This window comes from Pseudocercospora fijiensis (genome assembly GCF_000340215.1).
Source record: "Pseudocercospora fijiensis CIRAD86 unplaced genomic scaffold MYCFIscaffold_1, whole genome shotgun sequence".
In the NCBI taxonomy this organism is placed as follows: Eukaryota; Fungi; Ascomycota; class Dothideomycetes; order Mycosphaerellales; family Mycosphaerellaceae; genus Pseudocercospora; species Pseudocercospora fijiensis.
The window spans coordinates 8,895,905-8,915,715 of record NW_006921532.1 but is presented as its reverse complement, the minus strand read 5'-3'; the positions used below and the strand labels follow the sequence as shown (position 1 = coordinate 8,915,715).

Here is a 19,811-nt window from a genome sequence, read left to right as displayed (position 1 = left end):
AGTGGTTGCCCTGTGAGACGCTTGTGTTGAGTCTTGGCAAGGAGGATGGTCAGTGACGTTTCACATCCCTGAGCAAGTCCAGATTCGAGACTCCCAAAAGATAGCACTTCTTTCCTCTCGCGCTGTGAGGCTAGAATATCATCTGCGCTCGTTCAGTACTAGCAGGACAACTTTCAAAAAGTACCGCCGTCGACGGTCTCCAGCTAAGGGCACTATTACGCGATCTAGGAGGTAGTCTGGTTCGTGGTGACAATCCCGAACATACACCACTCACCCCGCTGACCGCGTGGAATGTAGTGGACGGCACTACACTCATTACCTGAGCAATCGCGGGACCGACAAGTCGAGATCGCGCGACACGGCCAAGATGACCTCGTTCATCAACACAATGTTCGTCCACCAGCCCCAGCCCCACCACCACAAGCAGCCCTCGCACTCCCCACCGCAGCCCTACATGCAATCGCCCAAGCCACTGCCGGCCCTGCAATGCAACGTCCTCGCCAACTCGGAGTCCTACACGCATCTGCCGTATCCGGAAAGTCCCAAGGCGACATATCAATCGCCACTCCAGAGACATATCCAGAACGTGTTTGAGGGCGCGAGTCCACCATCCAAGTCGCAGATCCCTGTCCCAGTCAGGCACGAATACAGACACCATGAGACGCATCGCGGGCGACAGCAACAGCGAGGACTGGGCTTCGGCATCCAGGACATCTTGAACAAGGCTGATCTTCTGACTCGCAGCAACAGCAATGCTCGATCGCGGCAGACCCAGGCATTTCAGCCTACGAAGCGCGCCAAAGGCACCAATAGCTGGCAGCTGAAGCAGTTCGCCGAAGCTACGCTGGGCAGCGGTAGTCTACGCAAAGTAGTCCAGCTGCCAGAGGGCGAGGACAGAGATGAGTGGCTTGCTGTGAACGGTATGTGAGAACAAGTCAGGCGGAACGAGAGTTGTAGCTGACCTTCACAGTGGTCGACTTCTACAACCAGATCAACTTACTCTACGGCGCCATCACCGAATTCTGCTCACCACAGTCATGCCCAGAGATGAAAGCTACCGATGAATTCGAGTACCTCTGGCACGACCCTCCAGCGTTTCCAAAGCCAACACGCCTTCCGGCTCCCTCCTACATCTCTCACCTCCTGAGCTGGACCTCGAATCATCTCTCCAATCCCTCGGTGTTTCCAACACACCCGGGCGTCGCATTCCCCGCCAACTTCCAGTCCACCATTCGCACCATCTTCAAGAGACTGTACCGGATATACGCACACATCTACTGTCACCACTACGGTGTGGTCCGTGGTCTCGGCCTAGAAGCACATCTCAACACCGGCTTCAAGCACTACGTCTTGTTCGTGGAAGAGTTTGGTCTGGCTGATGAGAAGGGCAACAAGAAGGGCGAATGGTACGGCCCGCTTGGCGAGTTGGTAGAGAGCATGTTGAGAAGCGATTAATTACGAGCATAATGATTTTGGAGGAGTAACGAACAGCATACCCATGGAAGGAGTAAGGAGTTTGGGACGCCAGATCTGAGCATGGCGCGATCCGGTTGAGTGTACTATTATGTCGAGGACATGGGTTCTCACTACTGAGCGCGACAGATACAGCAATGCCGCAGTCGGTTAGACAGCGCAACGAAGAAGACACTCTGATCAAGACGATTCACATCCAAATACGACATCTTCTCTTCAATCAAAGAGATGGAGGGCTATAGTGTATCCGTCCTCGCATTCCTTCTTCCGCGCTCCAGGTCCAATTCTTGAACCCTCGAAGGTCTGCGATACGCATAACCTCTGTACCCCAGCCCATTCTCCCTATCATCCCGTGTCGAATCCACACTCCTCCTCACAGGACTCACAAACTTCTTCGCATGTCCATTTCCATTCAGATTCAAATTCCCAGAATTCTCGTTCCCATTCACATCCATACTCCTCCTCAAACTCCTCGCCACACTCAACGAATTCTCAATACTCAAAGCCTCCAGTTCATGCTGCACTGCCTCCGGATACCACTTGGCTTTCATCTTCAACCATCTCGCATGAACCCGATGCTTAATCGCAGCAGCGAAACGATTGATTTGATCGACACTCAACGCCGCAGCGACACAGGGTAGACTGATGGCCAAACCTATGCCGAAAATGTAGGCGGATGCATAAGATAAATGCAGGGATTGCGACGTGTTCGGACCGTAGGGGTGGGGGAATTCGTCGACGTTGATGGCGAAGAAGGAGGAGATGAAGGATAGGGGGAGGAAGATTATGGTGACGATGGTGAAGACCATGATTGTTTGGCCTTGGCGTTGGGTTCCGGCGGCTTGGTCGCGGGCGAAGCGCGCTTCGAAGGCGTTGGCGTGTTTTTGTTTGAGATCGAGGAGGTCGCGGATGCTGCCGTAGATGCGTTCTGCTTGTTTGTCCATGCGGTCGATGTCTTTGAGGGGGTTTGCGATGATTTTTTCTTGTTCGCCGAAGATTTTGTGCACTTTTTTCTCTTGTGCGTAGGAGCGCTCGTCTTTGTAGATGTTGGTGATTGCGCGTTGAAGGTCGGGGAGGAGGTGTTGTTGGTGGTTGAGAACCATCCGGATGATGTCGAGTTCGTCGCGGATGTCTTTGATTTCTGCGAGAAGGTCGGTCTCGGATCCTACGTCGAGCAGCTTGTCGACGAATTGTGGTTCCCGATCGCTCTCATCAAGGTGCAGTTCGAGATCTCCTCCCTTTCCTGGGTGCTTTTTGGCAGCGTGCTCGCACGCTTTGGATTCTCGTTCAAGGTGCTGGGCGAACTTGTTGGGCTTCTTGTGGCTGTGAAGCCATTCGGAGGCTTGTCGAGACGCTTTGCTAAAGTCTTGAAAAAGGCTCGCTTCGTTATCCATGGCAGCACCAATGGAAGCTTCGAACATGTCGAGGAATTGGAAGTCATCGTCACCTTTGCGATGTCGGTCAAAGGTTCCGTAGCAGCGGCCAGCGATGGAAATGGCCAGCTCATACACATTTTGCACAGGCTCTCTTGTCTTCGAATTGATGTCTTCGATAATGCCTTCCAGCACATTGAGAGGATCGTTTCGAGGCTGACGCCATCGTTGAGGGAAGCTGGTGACTACTAGATCCTTGCCTAGGATCCACATCCATAGCTGGTCGACCATGAAGATTTTGGGATCTACATCCTCGTCTTTCTTATTCTTCTTCTGGAATCTGTACACCACTTGATCGCAGTCTCTGCTGTGGGTGTCGATGTTGTGATAGAAGAATTGATCCAGAGTGCGACGTACGTGGAGAAACGAGCTGCTTTTCGTAAGATGTGCTCGAATAAGTACCTCATCAGCGAACACGGAGACAGCTTGGCGCGCAAGGAGCCTTTCGGCATTCTCAACAGCTCGCTGCATCTCCTGGCGACGACGATCTGTCTCGAAATGCAGGTAAGGCATGAACATGAAGACGTTACACGCGCTGTTTACTCCTTTCCGAGACGGACTTTTCTCAAGACTAAGGCCGCGTGACTGCTGGCGTGAGGGATCTTTCTTCGACCGATTTGCTGAGTTCTTACTACCACGCTTAGCACCACTCGAGCCCAATGTAGACGACGTCTCCTGGCGTTTGATCTGCTTGGGCTCCATAGAAGCTTCTGAGGTCGCCAGTGTCGAGTTAGTCTCTGTGGTATCTTGTCGAGCTGGTGGTCTGCCCGACTTATGCTTCTTGGCCGCGGTAGTGTCCGCTCCAGCGCTCGCCTGAGCATCACTCGTCTGTGCCGGAGCCTTCGTATGTTTCTCGTTCTGCTTGCCTTTGGTCGAATTCCCTGGTAAAGCAGACAACTTGTCTGCTTCTTCGACAATAACAGCAGGCGTTCCAGATTCGTCGCCTTCCGGTGTTGTGCGCTGCACAACTTGACACATAGGTCTCATGAAGCGGCTGTGATGCTTTTGACCACGGTGCTGATGGCTAAACGATGACTCCAGCGCTTTGTAGCCTTCAATATCAGTAGCACCCTCCTCTAGAAAGCGTTTCGTGAGTAAGGTCTCACTCCATGCAATGTTGTTCGCAGGTAGGTGGATCCAGCGGAACTTGGTCGACTTCACGTTCTTGGGGACAGTCGAAATCAAATGCTTCGTGGCATCCTTGACGTCTCTCGCATACAGAAGCTCGTACACTGAACGCCGCGTGACTCGGTTTTCGTTTCGAAAATCACCAAAATCGACAATGGTGGCCATAAACTGCTTTGCGGCGTCCTTTTCGTCCTCGGATAGATCAATGATGTGGTTCCATGGAGCGAGCATCTCAGCAATATGAGTCTTCCCGTGTTGTGCAGCCATAAGTAAAGGTGTGGTTCCGAAGCGATCCTTGACACCACGTTTCAGCAATGGTTGCTCCAGAAGGCATTCGGCAGCTTCTTGGTTACCAAACTCTGCTGCGACATGAAGCGGCGTTCTGCCATTGAGCAGCTCGCAATTGATCAAGCTTGCCCTTTCCTCCTCATCGCACGCAGCATCGATAAGAGCTTTGACCATAGACCAGGGGCCAGACTGACAAGCATTATGAAGAGCTGTCCAGCCTCCATCCGACCGAGCATGCACATCCGCCTTATGAGCAAGAAGTACCTGTAGCAAGTGACAACGATTGTGCGACGCAGCCAAATGAAGTGCAGTCTTCATCCTGCTATCCCTAGCGTTGCAACGAGCTTGGGGCGATTCTCCTCGAAATCGGACCGTCAGGAGAAGCTTCATCATTTCCTCATTGTCTGTCACTGCGGCCCAATGAAGTGCTGTCCTCCCCAGGGCGTCCACTTCATCCGGATTGATCCCTGCTCCAAGAATGTAATGTACGATGTCGATACTCCACTTCCGTCTTGGCCTGTTCGTAGGCTTCCCAGAGGTCTTCTTGTCGCCTTTGTCAGCGGCAAGATTATGAAGCACATTGCGACCTCTGATGTCGACGGTCTCTAAGGATGCTCCGCGAGCAAGGAGAAGCTTGACTATGTCTAAATGACCTTTCCAGGCCGCGGTCATCAGAGACGTTCGCCGTTTCTTCTCTCTTGCTTCAATGTCGGCACCATGATCAAGGAGCGTCTCAGTGATTCGAGCGAGACCGTACTCCGCGGCCCTGAGAAGAGCGGGAGGTTTATTGCCACTCGCATAATTTGGATCGGCGCCCTTGGAGAGGAGGAATGAGGCCACATCGGCGAAGTCCTTGTCGCAGGCCCTGATTAAGCCGATGGATAGCAGATTGCGACTCAGCTGACGCTGGCCTTGAGCTTCTTCGATGACATGTCTGATCTTGAGAATGTCGTTCGCTTCGACTGCGCGGAGTAGCCTTGGCTCAGGCCTGTCATGTTTGCTGTCATGACTGTGAAGGCTGACATCTCGCTTGGACATATCGTTCTCGTTCGTCTTCTAGTGTCCAGATCATGTTCCCGTCGGGCGTATCGCATGTGATGCCCACTGGCACTTGGAAAGGGAGGTGAAGTCGATGCCGCCGCGCTCACTACAAAGTTTACACAGGCGGCCAGCCGCTCGACAGTAGAACACTACTGCAATCTAGAGATCGCCGGACGATGGTGGCTGCGGCTGCGGCTGCGGGCTAAGCGAGCTGCATGGATGGCATACAGCGATGTGCCAGTCAGAGGATACAGTGTACAATGTTCCGGAAGCATAGGACCTGTGCTTCCAGAAGGTGGGAGATGGTGGAGGAAAGGGCAGGGCAGGGCATGTCATGTGTGGCATTTGACTACACAACTTTTGGTTCTGTTTTTGCTGATGTCGAATGGTGTGACCGTGTGAGGCGGCGAGATATAAGTATATCAACCTAAACAGGGTGTCGATCGCGCCGCCACGGCGGCTAGGTTTGTAAGGCCGCTTGACCACTTCTATAGTAGTTTCTATAGTTGTTTACAGGCTATATATAGACCGCTAAGAGGTCTAATTTCGAGCTACTAGTAATTTAAAGCCTTATAATTATATAGTATAGGCCTATAAATAAGGAGTTATAATAAAGCTAAACTAGACCTTATCTAGAGGCTATTTCTATATAAGAAGGGTTATGTTAGCAGGTAGATAGAGTAGTAGTAGGTATAAGTAGTATTCGATAAGAAGCTAGAAAAAGAGGGAGGAAAGTAGGCAAGTTAGCCTACTACTAAGCGCTAAGCCCTGCCTAAGGTATTAAGACCCTAGCTTTACTCGAGCCCGGTTATATGCCAATTACGTATAACCTCTTTAGTCCTAATATACGCTTCCCTTCTAAAGGCTACGCCCTCGTAGCTAGTCTTTATTCTAATCTTAACCTCTATTACTACTAACTTAGTAGGTCTAATAAGCCGCTTAGTCCGCGCTAAATTAAACGTATAACTACCGATTATGTAACTATATCAAACCTTACCTCTAATATAATACAATGTTTAACTCTAACTGCGCTATCCTTATATACGATAAAGTAATATATAACTACGAGAATTAAGGACTATCGACTAATTATAATACGAGCGCGTCTTCCCTACTATAATAGGTAGACGTACGAGGTATTGCAGCACTACCTCCGTTCTAAGTAATATCGTACTAAGTTCTTTGCGTCTACTCTTAAAAGACCTAGAAATGTCCGCTCCGAGAGTTGTTCTTATTATTACGAGGGCTATTATTGTTCGTAGTTTCGCTAGCCCTAATTAGTTAGATTTAGCAGCCTTTAATTATTAATCTTATCTTATCTTTTTAGAAAAAACACAGCTCGTCTAGTTTCTATAAGTAAAGGCTATTATAAGTATAATAGTTAAGGTTCGCCTCGCTTAAAGGATCGGAAAGATCGAGGAGTAACCTATTATTCGCAAGATCGACCCTAGCTAGCTTAGCTCTATAGTTTTGCCCTTAGTTAGTTAGTCTATTAAACTACTCTATCCTTTAAGCCTTAATGTTTTAACTTAGCCTTAAAGTTTTAATTAAACCTTTAATATAGCTATCCTTTTAACCTAACTAGTATAGTACGCTCCTATCCTTAGGCCGTAGTATAAGTAAGGTTGTCTTAGCAGGCGTAGCGATAATAGCAAGTAGTATTAATAATAGCGGCGCTAGTCGTCTTAGCGCTAACTTTACCTTACTTCTAATTTCCTTCGACTAGTAACGCTTTAACTAGTAACACACTCTATAATACTATTACTAATATAGCCGCGCCGGCCGTGCCGCCCTTTAGTATAGGCGCAACGCCGTTATTATTATTATCGTTACTATCTATACGCGCGCGCGCCGCTATCGCCGACCGACTAGGCCTTAGGGCCCTAGTAGGATATAGAATAAGAGAGGGCGCTAAGAGAAGGGTTTTATAGGTTACGCTAGTAAAGAGGTAGATTCCTTAAAGGAGCAGGCGATTAGTTAATAGTTATAGCGCGCTCGTTAACACTCGGTACGCGTTTACTATAGTAGTATAGTTTTATCCTTACTAACAATTGCGTGCCTCTAATTAGTTAGCTTAATAGCACCCCGGGGGTAGTATTATTCCTAGGCGATATTATAGGCCCTTAGCCTTCTTCTTATTCTTTACACTAGTCTAATACTTATCTAATAACTTAGTTATATCTTTAAAAGAATCTTTAGCTTCCTACGAGTCCTATTCTAGTAAATAGCCCTACTATCTTAATAGGTACTCCTTCTTGCCCTTCCTAGTCCGATACTCTAGCATACGCTCTATAAACTATAGCTCTTTACTATCGGCTAAGACTTCTTCTAACTTAGTAGGCGCTTTATCGCCTTCGCGCTAATAGTATAGTTTAAGGAGGGATATATAGAAGGTATTATAGATAGTATAATAAGGTAGAAGCTATAACTAACAGGCCTATACGGAAGAGCCCTTAACTTCTCGAATGCGGAATAGGCTAATATATCTTAGTGCGAGCTTAGGCCTTGTTTTGCTATTAGGTAATAGGTGTTTGCGGATACGGAGGTTCTTAGTGCTTAGTATAACTATATCGCCTTGCTTAAAGGTTATTAGCGTATAGTGTTTGTTATAGTAGGCCTTCTAATATGCCTAGGCCTTTGCTAGTTTGTTAGCTAACTTAGCGTAAATTTCCCGCATCTTTTAAACCCTCTTAATAGCCGCTAGTGTCTTAGGTGTTAGTACTTAACGCGCTTCCCTTTCCTTACGCTCGGCCTCGAGCGAGGTAAATAGATCTTATAGTAAGGCGGCGTTCTAGCCTATTATAGCTATATATAGTAAAACCTTAGTAGATAAGTGTATACTATTGTTATATACGAATTCTATAGGCTATAGGAGGTTGACCTAGTCGTTAGGGTTCTCGTTAATATAACTGCGTAGGTACTGCTATAGGGTAGCATTCTGCCTCTCTATTTGACCGTTAGTCTATAGATAGAAGGCTATTAATAGCCGATGCTTTAGTCTTAGCTATAGGCATATTTCGCTCTAATAGTACGATGTTAGTATCGATCTACGATTAGATACTATCCCCTTAGAGGTCCCCTATATAAGAAGGGTTATATTAGTAGGTAGATAGGGTAGTAGTAGGTACAGGTAGTATTCGATAAGGAGCTAGGAGGAGAGGGAGGAAGGCAGGCAAGTTAGCCTATTACTAAGCGCTAAGCCCTGCCTAAGGCACTAAGACCCTAGCTTCACTTAGCCTAGTTATATGCTAATTACGTGTAGCCTCTTTAGCCCTAATATACGCTTCTTTTCTAAAGGCCGCGCCCTCGTAGCCTATCTATGTTCTACGACCTCTATTGCCGCTAACTTAGCAAGTTTAATAAGCTGCTTAGCCCGCGCTAAATTAAATACTTAACTACCTAATTATGTAACTATGTCAAACCTTACCTTCTAATACAATGTCTAACTTCTAACTGCGCTATTACTACTGCTATAGTAATAATGAGGTATTATATAGCTATATAAATTAAAGGCTAGCAACTAATTACAATACGAGCGCATCTTCCCTACTGTAATAGGTAGGTATATAGGGTATTGTAGTACTGCCCCCGTTCTAAGTAAGGTTGTCCGAGTTCTTTACGTCTACTCTAAAAGACCTAGAAATGTCCGCTCCGAGGGTTTGTCCGTTTCCGAGGAATTGTTTTTATTATTACGAGGACTATTATTGTTCGTAGTTTCGCTAGCCCTAATTAGTTAGGTTTAGCAGCCTTTAATTATTAATCTTATCTTATTTTTTTAAAAAACACAGTTGTCTAGTTTCTATAGGTAAAGGCTACTATAAGTGCAATAGTTAAGGTTTGCCTCGCTTAAAGAGTCGGAAAGATCGAGGAGTAACCTATTGTCCGCAAGATCGACCCTAGCTAACTTAGCTCTATAGTTTTTGCCCTTAGTTAGTCTATTAGTCGCTCAATCTTTTAAGCGGCTTAAAGTTTTAACTTAGCCTTAAAGTTTTGATTAACCCCTTAGTGCCTTAGGCTCGTAGTATAGGTAAGGTTGTCTCTATAGGCGTAGCGACAATAATAAGTAATATTAATAATAGTAGCGCTAGTCGTCTTAGCGCTAACTTTACCTTCTTCTAATTTCCTTCTTTAACTAACAATAACTCGGTAACACCGTTACTAATATAGCTATATCCTTCCTCTCTTAAATAGCAATATACTCTGCAATACTATTACTAATATAGCCGCGCCGGCTGCGCCGTCCTTCGCTAGCTTATAGCGCGACGCTATTATCTTTATTACCGTTATTCGTACGCGCGCGCGTATATCGCCCTTATCGATCGCTTAGGCCTTAGGGCCTCGACAGAATAAAGAAATAAAAGGGGGCGCTAAGAGAAGGGTCTTATAGGGTGCGCTAGTAAAGAGGTAGATTCTATAGTAGTATAGTCTTATTGTCCTTTGTTGCTAACAATTGCTTGTCTCTAATTAGTTAGCTAATAGCACCCTAGGGGTAGCATTAACCCTAGGCCTTAATAGTAACATTGTAAGCTTTTAGCCTTCTTCTTGTTCTTTACGCTAGTCCAATACTTATCTAACAACTCGGTTATGTCCTTAAAGGAACCTTTAGCTTCCTACAAGTCCTATTTAGGTAAATAGCCTTACTATCTTAACAGGTACTCCTTCTTGCCTTTCCTAGTCCGATACTTTAGGATACGTTCTATAGACTACAGTTCTTTACTATTAGCTAAGACTTCTTCTAACTTAGTAGGCGCTTTATCGCCTTCGCGCTAGTAGTATAGTTTAAGGAGGGAGATATAGAAGGTGTTATAGATAGTATAATAAGGTAGAAGATATAACTAGTAGGCCTAGCTATTACCCTTCGGTTCTCGGATGCGAAATAGGCTAATAAACCGTAGTGCTAGTTTAGGGCGTGTTTTGCCGTTAGGTAATAGGTGTTTGCGGATATAGAGGTTCTTAGTGCTTAGTATAACTATATCGCCTTGTCTAAAGGTTATTAGCATATAATGCTTGTCGTAATAGGTCTTTTAGTACTCTTAAGCCCTTATTAGCTTCTTAGCTATTTTAGTATAGATTTCTCGTATCTTCTAGACACGTTCTATTACCGCTAGTGTCTCTAGTACTTAACGCGCTTCCCTTTCCTTACGCTCGGCCTCGAGCGATAGGGGGTCTTATAGTATAGCAGCGTTTTAGCCTATTATAGCTATATAGGGTAAGACCTTAGTTAATAAATGTATACTATTGTTATATACGAATTCGGCTAGTTATAGAAGGTTAACCTATCTATTAGGGTCCTTATTAATGTAGCTACGTAGGTACTGCTGTAGCGTAGCATTTTGCCTCTCTGTTTGACCGTTAGTCTATAGATAGAAGGCTGTTAATAGCCGATGCTTTAGTCTTAGCTATAGGCATAATTCGCTCTAGTAGTGCGATATAAATGTCGAGCCCCTATCGGAGACTATCCCCTTAGGGGTCCCCTAATAGCTATAGAAGATATTGTTCTATAGGGCTTTAGCTATATTAATAGTAGTCTAATCCTTTCGAGCAGGGATATAACGAGCGCTCTTAGTTAACCGGTCTACGACAACTAGGATAGCATTATACACATCCTTACTGCCCCTACGCTTAGTAGGCGGAAGGCCTATAATAAAGTCTATTATAAGCTTAGCAAATGGCTTCCTAGGAATAGGAAGTAAAGACAACTCGCTAAATAGTAAGTGCTTTGGTGCTTTAACTCGCTAGTATACTATATAGGTCTGCATATACTCCTTTATATGCCGCTTACTATTTAGCTAGTAGTATATGCGCGATAGTAACTCGTACGACCTCTCTATACTATAGTAACTAGCGAGTTTACTATTATAGTGCCTCTTTAAAAGCTCTTGTCTAATCGATTGTTTAGCGGGGATATAGTATCTGCCCTTGAACTTTAAGTAACCCTTATCGTCGATCGACTAATTGTTATTACTCTTGCTAGATCGAGTCGCCCGTCTACTTACAAGCCTATTAATACGCTCGACAGCAAAGGCGTCCCTCTACTAAGCACGTAATAGCTTATCTATAAACGATTAACTATCCCTATTTGCAAGGTTATTTAATAGTACCCGTGCTATCGAACGAGGTACGTATTATATATATCTAATAGTACTAGCAGCTAGAACTACTACAACCTCTTTTATAGTACTATTGCTATATAGGCTATTACTATAGATAGCAATGTCTTTAATCGAGTTATTATAGCTCGAGCGATCTACGTCCTTTCTTTTAACGTATACTAGAAGAACGACAACTCCGCTATAGTATTTGTTGCCGCCGCGGAGTCCGGAAGTCCGCTTATCCTACGCTTGCTTATTAACAATACGGGCTATAGCAATCTTATGCTGCAGGGTTAGAAACAATAAATTGATATACTAAGTCTCGCTGTCGTAATTAGGTCGCCTCGATAGGCTATTAGTAGGGTTACTTACGCCTAGCCGATATAGTATATTAAAATCGAACCCGGCGAGGTAGACGGCCTATTTAGCCTATCGACCTGTAACCCTAGTAACCTTAGTAATGCTACGGAGGTTGTTATAGTCCGTATAGACCTAAATTGTATGCTAAGCACTATCGAGATAGTAGCGCTAATGCTTAAAGGCTTCTACGATTGCTAAGAGCTCTTACTCGTAGGTCTCGTGTCGACGTTCTATATCGATTATTTTTCGTAAAAAGAAGGCAATTAGGTGCTAGTAGGTATTATTAGCCTGTTGTAATATAATAGCTAATATAGCGAACTGTAAAGCGTTAGTCTCAATTTGGATCTGCTTGCCTAGTACGAAATAGTACAATAAGGGGACTTTAGTAAATCGCTTCTTTAGACCGTTAAAAGCGGCTTATATTTTACTAGTCTACCTAAACTCTCTAGAAGGGTTTGCCTTAGTCTTAGTGAGCTTAGTTAATAGCATTATATGCCTCGAATAGCCCTTAATAAAACGGCGGTAGAAATTAGCGAAGCCGAGGAACGATTAAAGCTCCTTAATAGACGTAGGAATAGGCTATTTAGTAATTGTTTTAATCCGATTAGGTTTAGCCTTAATACTACTAGTTAATACGATAAAACTAAGGAAGGCTACCTCCTTAGTAGCGAAGGTGCATTTAGAAGGCTTATAATATAGTCTATAGGCTCGTAGGCGGTCGAGGACCTTACGTACTACGGCCTAATATTCTGCAATATTAGGTAAATGTATATAAACTAGGATGTTATCTAGGTAAACTATATAGAGATAGTCTAATAGGCCCGAAAGGGCCCGATTAATATAGGACTAGAATGTTATAGGGGCATTAGCTAGCCTAAATAGTATAACTAAGTACTCGAAATAGCTATAGCGAGTGCGGAAGGCCGTCTTCTATTCGTCGCCCTTACGAATGCGGATACAATAGTATACATCCTTAATGTCTAGTATAGTATAGAAGTAGGCCCTAGAAAGGCGATCGAGGGTCTTATTAATAAGCGGAAGTAGACAGCGGTCTTTAATAGTAATAGTATTAAGTCTACGGTAATTAACGTATAACCGTAGGCTACTATCCTTCTTTAGAACAAATAGGATTAGTGCACTAGCAGGGCTGTTACTATACCGAATGCGGCTATTAGCTAGGTTTTCCTCTAGGTACTTACGTAATATAGTAAGCTCTCGCTCACTAAGGTTGTAGAGGGGGCTAAAAGGAACCTCTTTGCCCTCTGTAATGTTAATCTTATAGTCCGTCTCTTTAAATATAGGCAATGTCGACGCTAAGTAGTATTTAAATACATTAATATAGGTTTCTCGAATAGGCACTAGTATACGAGAGAGCTAATTAGGGTCTATACTATTAGGGGGTATAGGTTTATCGTTATCTCTACCGAGAAGATTAGCTATCGGATTAGCTAAGGCGGGTATTAGGTTGCTAATAAACAGGACCCTAATATTATTAGGACACTCGCTAATATCGATATGTTTAATATCCTCTCTCTTAGCGATTCTAAATCGCTATTATTAACTGCCTAAGTCTATAACTATAGCATAGTGCTTAAGAACAGGGTTGCTAGTAACAATAGTAGCTCCCCTATATAGGTTGTCTATATCTACTACGTAGGTAGTAAAGTCTAGTAGGCGTTCATTTCCGAGGTCGTCCTTTAGGACTATAGGGACATAGTAGGCCCTATAGGTCAAGTGCCGAGCGTTATTAAACCAAGCAAGGGTTAGTAGGTTAGTCCTAGGCAGTTGTCGAAGGTCTAATTGCTTAGCTAGGCGATAGCTAATAAGGGCACTAACTGAATTTCCTAGATCTAGCATAACCTTAGTTTTATAACTAGTGCTATACGAGTCCGATACGAGATAGGTGCATATAATAGCTAGTACAATATCGATAGTCTTACGCCGTACAAGGCTAATAGTTAGTACGGCGCTTACTCTTTTTTCGACTAATTAAAAGAGCCGACTAGGGTAGCATTAGCGGCTAAAAGGTGTTTCCTATACTTAGCGGAAGTACGGTTAATTTAGGCCTAGTCCTTAGGTTTGTCGCATTAGCCTAGTAGATAGCTAGTACTATTACAATTAAAGTACTTCAATCCGGTTAGTAGACTACCGTAGCTGTTGTTATTATTAGTAGAGCGGTTAGTATTATAGGGATACGAGCCCCTTCTACGGCCTCTATTATAGCCTCCTCTATATAGTCGCTAGCTACGGCCCCTTCTACGGTCGTTGTTACTATTCCTACTATTAGCATTATTATCTTAGTAGGAACCTTAGTTTCCTCCGTAGCTACTACGATTGCCGCGGTTAGTACTAGCTAGCCGGATCCTCGATTCTAGTCGTTATTAAAGCTAGACAGCTCGTTTAGCTGTTTCTACCTCGACTATAAATTGAATACGTATTAGGTTAGCCTGTTTAAATACACGGCGGCGGTCCAATTCGAGAATAAGACTTAATGTAACTAATGTATTAGAAGAAGGACTAATCTATCTAGAAGTCCGAAGATAAAGTGTAGCAGTTGCAGCCTTAGGCATTAGGCACGTAATAGACCCTAACACCTAGACACACACTCTAAGTTACCCCCTTAGCACGTGCATATCGCTATAGAATAAAACAAACCTATTAGCCATTTAGTTAGCAAAGCAAATAGGAGGGTATTAGGTAATCAAACAAAACAGGTAAATAAACTAGACTATTCTCATATCTATATAAAGCAAACAAGGGCCCTTTAGTACTTAATAGCTGGCTTTGCAGCATTCTTAATAGCGGCCTTACAATCTACTAGGTTCAGTTGTTTAATAAAGCGGCCGTGCTTAACCTTGTTAAGCGGCTTAGTAAAGCTATCGGCTATCTAATTATATATGCTAACCTATTAGACGACAATAGTACTATTAGCAATCTTCTCTCGAATATAGTAGATACGAGCATCTATATGCTTTATGCGGCTATTAATGCTAGTCGACTTAGTAATAGCAATAGCGGACTAATTGTCCTCGTAGAGCGTAACTAGAAGAATATAGCCCTTATAGCTAATTTCCTTTAATAAACGAGCTAAGGCAACTACTTCCTTAGCCCCTATAGTAAGTTAAACATACTCAGCTTCTATTAACGATAGTATAACAAGCGTCTAGCGGCCGGACTTATATAACAGAGGTCCGCCTACAATAGTAAAGTAGAAGCTACCTATAGAGCGGCGGGTAACTAGATCGTTAGCCTATAAGGCGTTACAGTAACTAGCAAAGTTTAGCTTATCGTTCTGTGTGCCTTAGAAGCGCATGCTACGGCTTAGAGTACTAACTAGGTACTCAATTAGCTAAAGAAGCGCGGCATAGTATTCCTCGGTCGGGTTAGAGATAAATCGTAATAATAGGCCTATAGTATAGCAAGCATTAGGTCGTATAATTATAGCTAGCTACAGCGCCTTACTAACACCTTCTTAATACTAAGTCTTAAAGGCAGCGCTAGCAGTATAGCCCTTATATGCACGCTAAATCGATGTCTTAACGTATCGAGGTGCTATTAGTATAGTAGGAGCTACTCGGCCCTATATACTATACTTCTTACTAAGCCTATTCAAATAGGTATCTTAAACGACGTAAATAGTACGCTAATCGCGGTTACGAATAATCCGCATACTAAGATATAGACCCCGTAGTAGTTCGGTTTCCGAACTACTAAACGTATATAGTTTGGTTTCTTAGCGGCGAACTAGCTCCCTAGTTCCGGTTTGGTTTTTTCGAACTATATAGATTCCTAGTTTGAACTAGAGACTGTATTAGTTTTACTATAAGGACACTCTTATTCGACTGCCGGCTACGATTGCCGGCTATAATAGTAACTCTATTACATTTACTACGCTCTTTTGCTATTGCTAGGGCGTAGTTGCCGTTACTAGGGCGTAGTTGCCGTTGCTAGGGCGTAGTTTTGCTATAAGGACACTCTTATTCGACTGCCGGCTACGATTGCCGGCTATAATAGTTACTAGGTTGTATTTACTACGCTTTATTACCGTTGCTAGGGCGTAGTTGCCGTTGCTAGGGCGTAGTTGCCGTTACTAGGGCGTAGTTGCTATTGCCGGGGCGTAGTTGCCGTAGTTGCGAAAGCTTACCTATATAACGTTACGTAGGCGGCAACAATTAGGGCTTCGCGATATTCTTATACTTTTAACTTCTTCCTCTACATCTATACCGATAATAACTACTATACGCTGCGCCCCCGCCCCTTTCCCTTACAATAGTAAGAGAGAAGCGCGCCGCGCGCTAAATAGAAGATAGAACTAAAGACCGCGAGTTTGTTTTACCTAAGCGTCTAACTAAAAAGCGCAAGACTAAAGAGGAGTACTCTACGAAGAAGAATTTCGTACGAGACCGCGAGAGAAAGGATAAGATAGATAAGGATAAAAGAGCTAAGGATAAGAGAAGAAAGGCGCGGAATAAGGCATTCTATCGATAGCTAGCGCCTATAGAAAAAAGTGAAGGTTAGAATAAGAAGACAACCTAAGAGAAGGCTAAGAGGAGGAAAGAATTGCGGCTAGTTTTCGAGCGTAAAGTTCTAGTAGCGTAAGTTAATCTAGCTAGCGGCCGTAGCTAGTAGCTATAGCCGGCAGCCGTAGCCGGCAGCTATAGCCGGCATATTTTTCTTTAATACGTTAACTAATAGCATTTAGACCTATAGCCGCTATCTCTATCGATACGACCGATAGTAACGGAGATGTTTAGATAGCCGAGAACAATAATACTAGAGTTTAGGATGCCGCGATAGAGCTTAATACTACGAATAAAGGAACTGAAAAAAGCGAGGAGATACTATACGTCGATCTAGTAATAGGTGCAGTCTTAGGGCCTAACGCTATAGACGATAAGCGCTAGGAGTAGATCGAGCACAGTTAAAGAGACGAGATACTAGTAAAGGGCTAAGGTATAAGTCCTATTAATCTAGAAAATCATAGTTAAAGCTACTACGAAAAGCTAGCAAGGATTAGAATCGAGACTAGTCGTCTTTATATCCTCGATATAGAGTAGAAGTTTCTTTATTAGTATTAGAGCGAAGCCTTTACGTCTATAAAGGCAAAGTAGCTTGCGATTAATGCGATCGGGGCTAGGTATCTAGGGACGGCAGAAGTGTTACTATAGGAGGAAGGGGTACAGGTAATTATTCTATACTCGGCATATATAGCCGGCGTTCGTAGCCGGCAGATACTAACAGTTAAATAGAAAGCGTTTCTCGAAGGCAGAGTGCTACTACTATATAAAATCTTTACTAAGGCAGAGAGGGCTTATATCCGGAATCTAAGCTACTAGTAGGATAGGTTAGCGTTAGAATTCTCTAAATCTCTATATAAGCCTCCGAAGGATTACCTATTTTAGCGATACGGCTTTATCTCGACTACTCCGCAGGTACCCGAAGAAGCTCGAGCGCTCTTTAAGGTCTTTACTAAGAAGCGGAAGGAGTTCGAGGATTAGGATTAGTTAATAGAGCTGTTAGTTAGTCTTAGGTTTCGTAGTTAGACTCGGCCTAAGCATTTGCTTATCGAGTGTCTTATACCGAAAGAGGATAGATTGAGACTAAAAACGAGCTTGGATTCGTTAGGTATAGTAGCTCGGTTCCGTTAGTAGGAGAGAGCCGCCGTATAGAAGGCAAAATTCAGGTAGTTAGGGTAGCTAGGAAAGAAATTCTAGTAGTTAGGCTAGCTAGGGTAGCTAGGAAAAAAAATCTAGTAGTTAGGTAGCTAGGAAACAAAAAAAAAAGGTAGCTAGCTATTTACTGCCTAGCTGTTCCTAACGATACGATGCTATAAAAGAAAGGGTGTTTCTCTATAGCTACTAGTATATATCTACTACTCCTAAGTCCTTACCTTACCGTACGAAACCTTAAAACATGCCGACCGACATTGTATATATACTAGGCGCTATACTAGGAAGGGTAATAACGAGACGATAGTCGAAACAGTCTAGTATACGAGCGAGATTGCGACAACGTCGAGAGGAGGTCGCATACTTACCTTCGAGCCTATCGAGTCCTAGACTACGATTAGGGCTAGATTTATCCTCTCCGAATCCTAGTAGTAGGAATTTATTATAGGGTACTACTACCTAGTCCTTACCTTTACGGAGTCTAAGTAGAAGGTTGTTCGGAGATATAAGAACATCGAGTATTAACTCGGAAATCTTCGAAAAGGCTAGCTAGGCGTATCTTTAGAAACCCGAGTATATAGAGCAGTTCAATTAATAGGTCTATAAGATATAGTTCCCTTTATACTTACGTTCGAAGGAGTATAAACTCCGGAAGTACTCGATACGATAGGGGAGTAAGGAGCGAACGGACACATTCTAGAAGTTCTTTATAGAGGGGGCATTACACCGTTATACGACTTCTCGACTTAAAGGTTAACTAGTAATTGTCTGCAACTTCTACGGTTTAATCTTAAAACACCCGAAACTAGGGGATAGGAACTTATCGCCTACGAACTATCTCTATTCTAAACGGTATCGGGAATCTTAAGGAGAGAGGAGAGTTAATATAGATATAGCGTTCTAGAAAGAGGTATGTCTTCTAAAATACCGGCTATAGCTGCCGGCTACAGCTGCCGGCTATAGATTCCGGCTACCTAAATCAACCGTAGAGATCTAGCTAATTATTATAGGCTACGCTTAAGGAAGCTCTAGGATTGAAGGCTACCAATTTCTCCCCCGAAGACTTTAAGCAACTAGTAAACGAAATGCTAGCTACAAACGGTCTTCCGGAAGACTTCTACGAAAGGGAGTCTATATAGAAGATATACCTATATCTTATAAACTACCCTCCCCCTAGACCCCGCAGTAGTTCGGGTTAGGTTGGTTTAGTTTGCTAAGCCGAAATTCTAGTTTGGTTTAGTTTGGTTTGCTAAGAAACCGGTGCACGGACCGGTTTGCCGGCTACGTGCCGGCTACGGACAAAAACCCATCCCAAAACACGTCTAAACAGCCCGAAATACGGATGCAATCGTATAGCGTATACAATATAGGGCCCCCGTCGCGTGCCGGACTCGTTCCGAGGTCGTCGTATATCGTCGTAGTTTCCTCGGAAACTAGCTTAGACTAGCGGGGCAAAAAACTAAACCGGAACCAAACCGGAGGGGTACCGCTAAGAAACCAAACTATATACGTTTAGTAGTTCGGAAACCGAACTACTACGGGGTCTACCTCCCCTATTTCTCGGCGCGATAACCTAGCGTATTATATTCGAAAAGAATAAAGAGGCTACGTTAGACGACATTCGGGAGATCCTCCGTAATACTCGCCGAGTAGCTATTACTATCGATAGCTAGTTAAGCCGGACTATAAGAGCCTCCTTCCTCTCGATTATACTATACTTTATTAATTCGGATTAGAAACTCTAGGAACTTATAATCGGATTCCCTAAAATTCTAGGTTCCTATACTAGTAAGGATATAGCGAAGCTTGTCTATACGGTAATAGATAGGGTTAGCGTAATAACGAAACTAATCTCGATTACTACGGACAACGCTAGTAATAATCGAACATTGTATAAGGCGTTGTATATACAATTCACTCGTATATATCTTTAAAATTACTAATTGTATCGATAGGGTCGAGTACGTAGAGGAGATTACAAGGTCTACAATCTAGCTTAATCTTCCGAATGTTAAGCTCGCTACGATTCCGGATACGTACGATAATACGCACGATAATAACGATAAAGAGGAGCCTATTAATAGCCCTAGCCCTATTAAATCGGAGCCGACGTCGTTGCTAGTTGTATCCCTATAGAAGTTTCCCTGCCTCGCTTATATAGTTTAAATCGCGATCCGAGCCCTCTTTAAGACGCTTAAAATTGCACTATTAAACGACGACCAATAGAAGATCCTAGATAAGGATAAAGTAAAGTCGAAAGTCGAGAAACTTATTATAGCAATAAGACGGGATAAGGTAGAGAGCCTCGCTCTCGTTTTATATAAGGT

General features: G+C 43.7%; 2 protein-coding genes across 2 annotated transcripts; one reads left to right on the top strand and one right to left on the bottom strand.

The window, feature by feature from the left end:
- Window positions 1-88: 88 nt before the first annotated feature.
- On the top strand, window positions 89-1,654 carry MYCFIDRAFT_55600 (uncharacterized protein). Its single transcript, XM_007921977.1, has 4 exons — window positions 89-239; window positions 298-390; window positions 745-920; window positions 971-1,654. The coding sequence occupies exons 2-4, from the start codon at window positions 368-370 to the stop codon at window positions 1,453-1,455; spliced, it is 684 nt and encodes a 227-aa protein (XP_007920168.1). The 5' UTR covers window positions 89-239; window positions 298-367; the 3' UTR covers window positions 1,456-1,654.
- On the bottom strand, window positions 1,655-17,846 carry MYCFIDRAFT_206237 (uncharacterized protein; the record flags this gene model as incomplete). Its single annotated transcript, XM_007923698.1, has 7 exons — window positions 1,655-1,759; window positions 1,801-5,303; window positions 5,333-5,512; window positions 5,539-5,565; window positions 5,592-5,790; window positions 12,135-12,148; window positions 17,826-17,846. 7 exons carry the CDS (start codon window positions 17,844-17,846, stop codon window positions 1,690-1,692), a joined length of 4,014 nt encoding a protein of 1,337 aa, XP_007921889.1. The 3' UTR covers window positions 1,655-1,689.
- Between the last annotated feature and the right edge of the window lie 1,965 nt (window positions 17,847-19,811).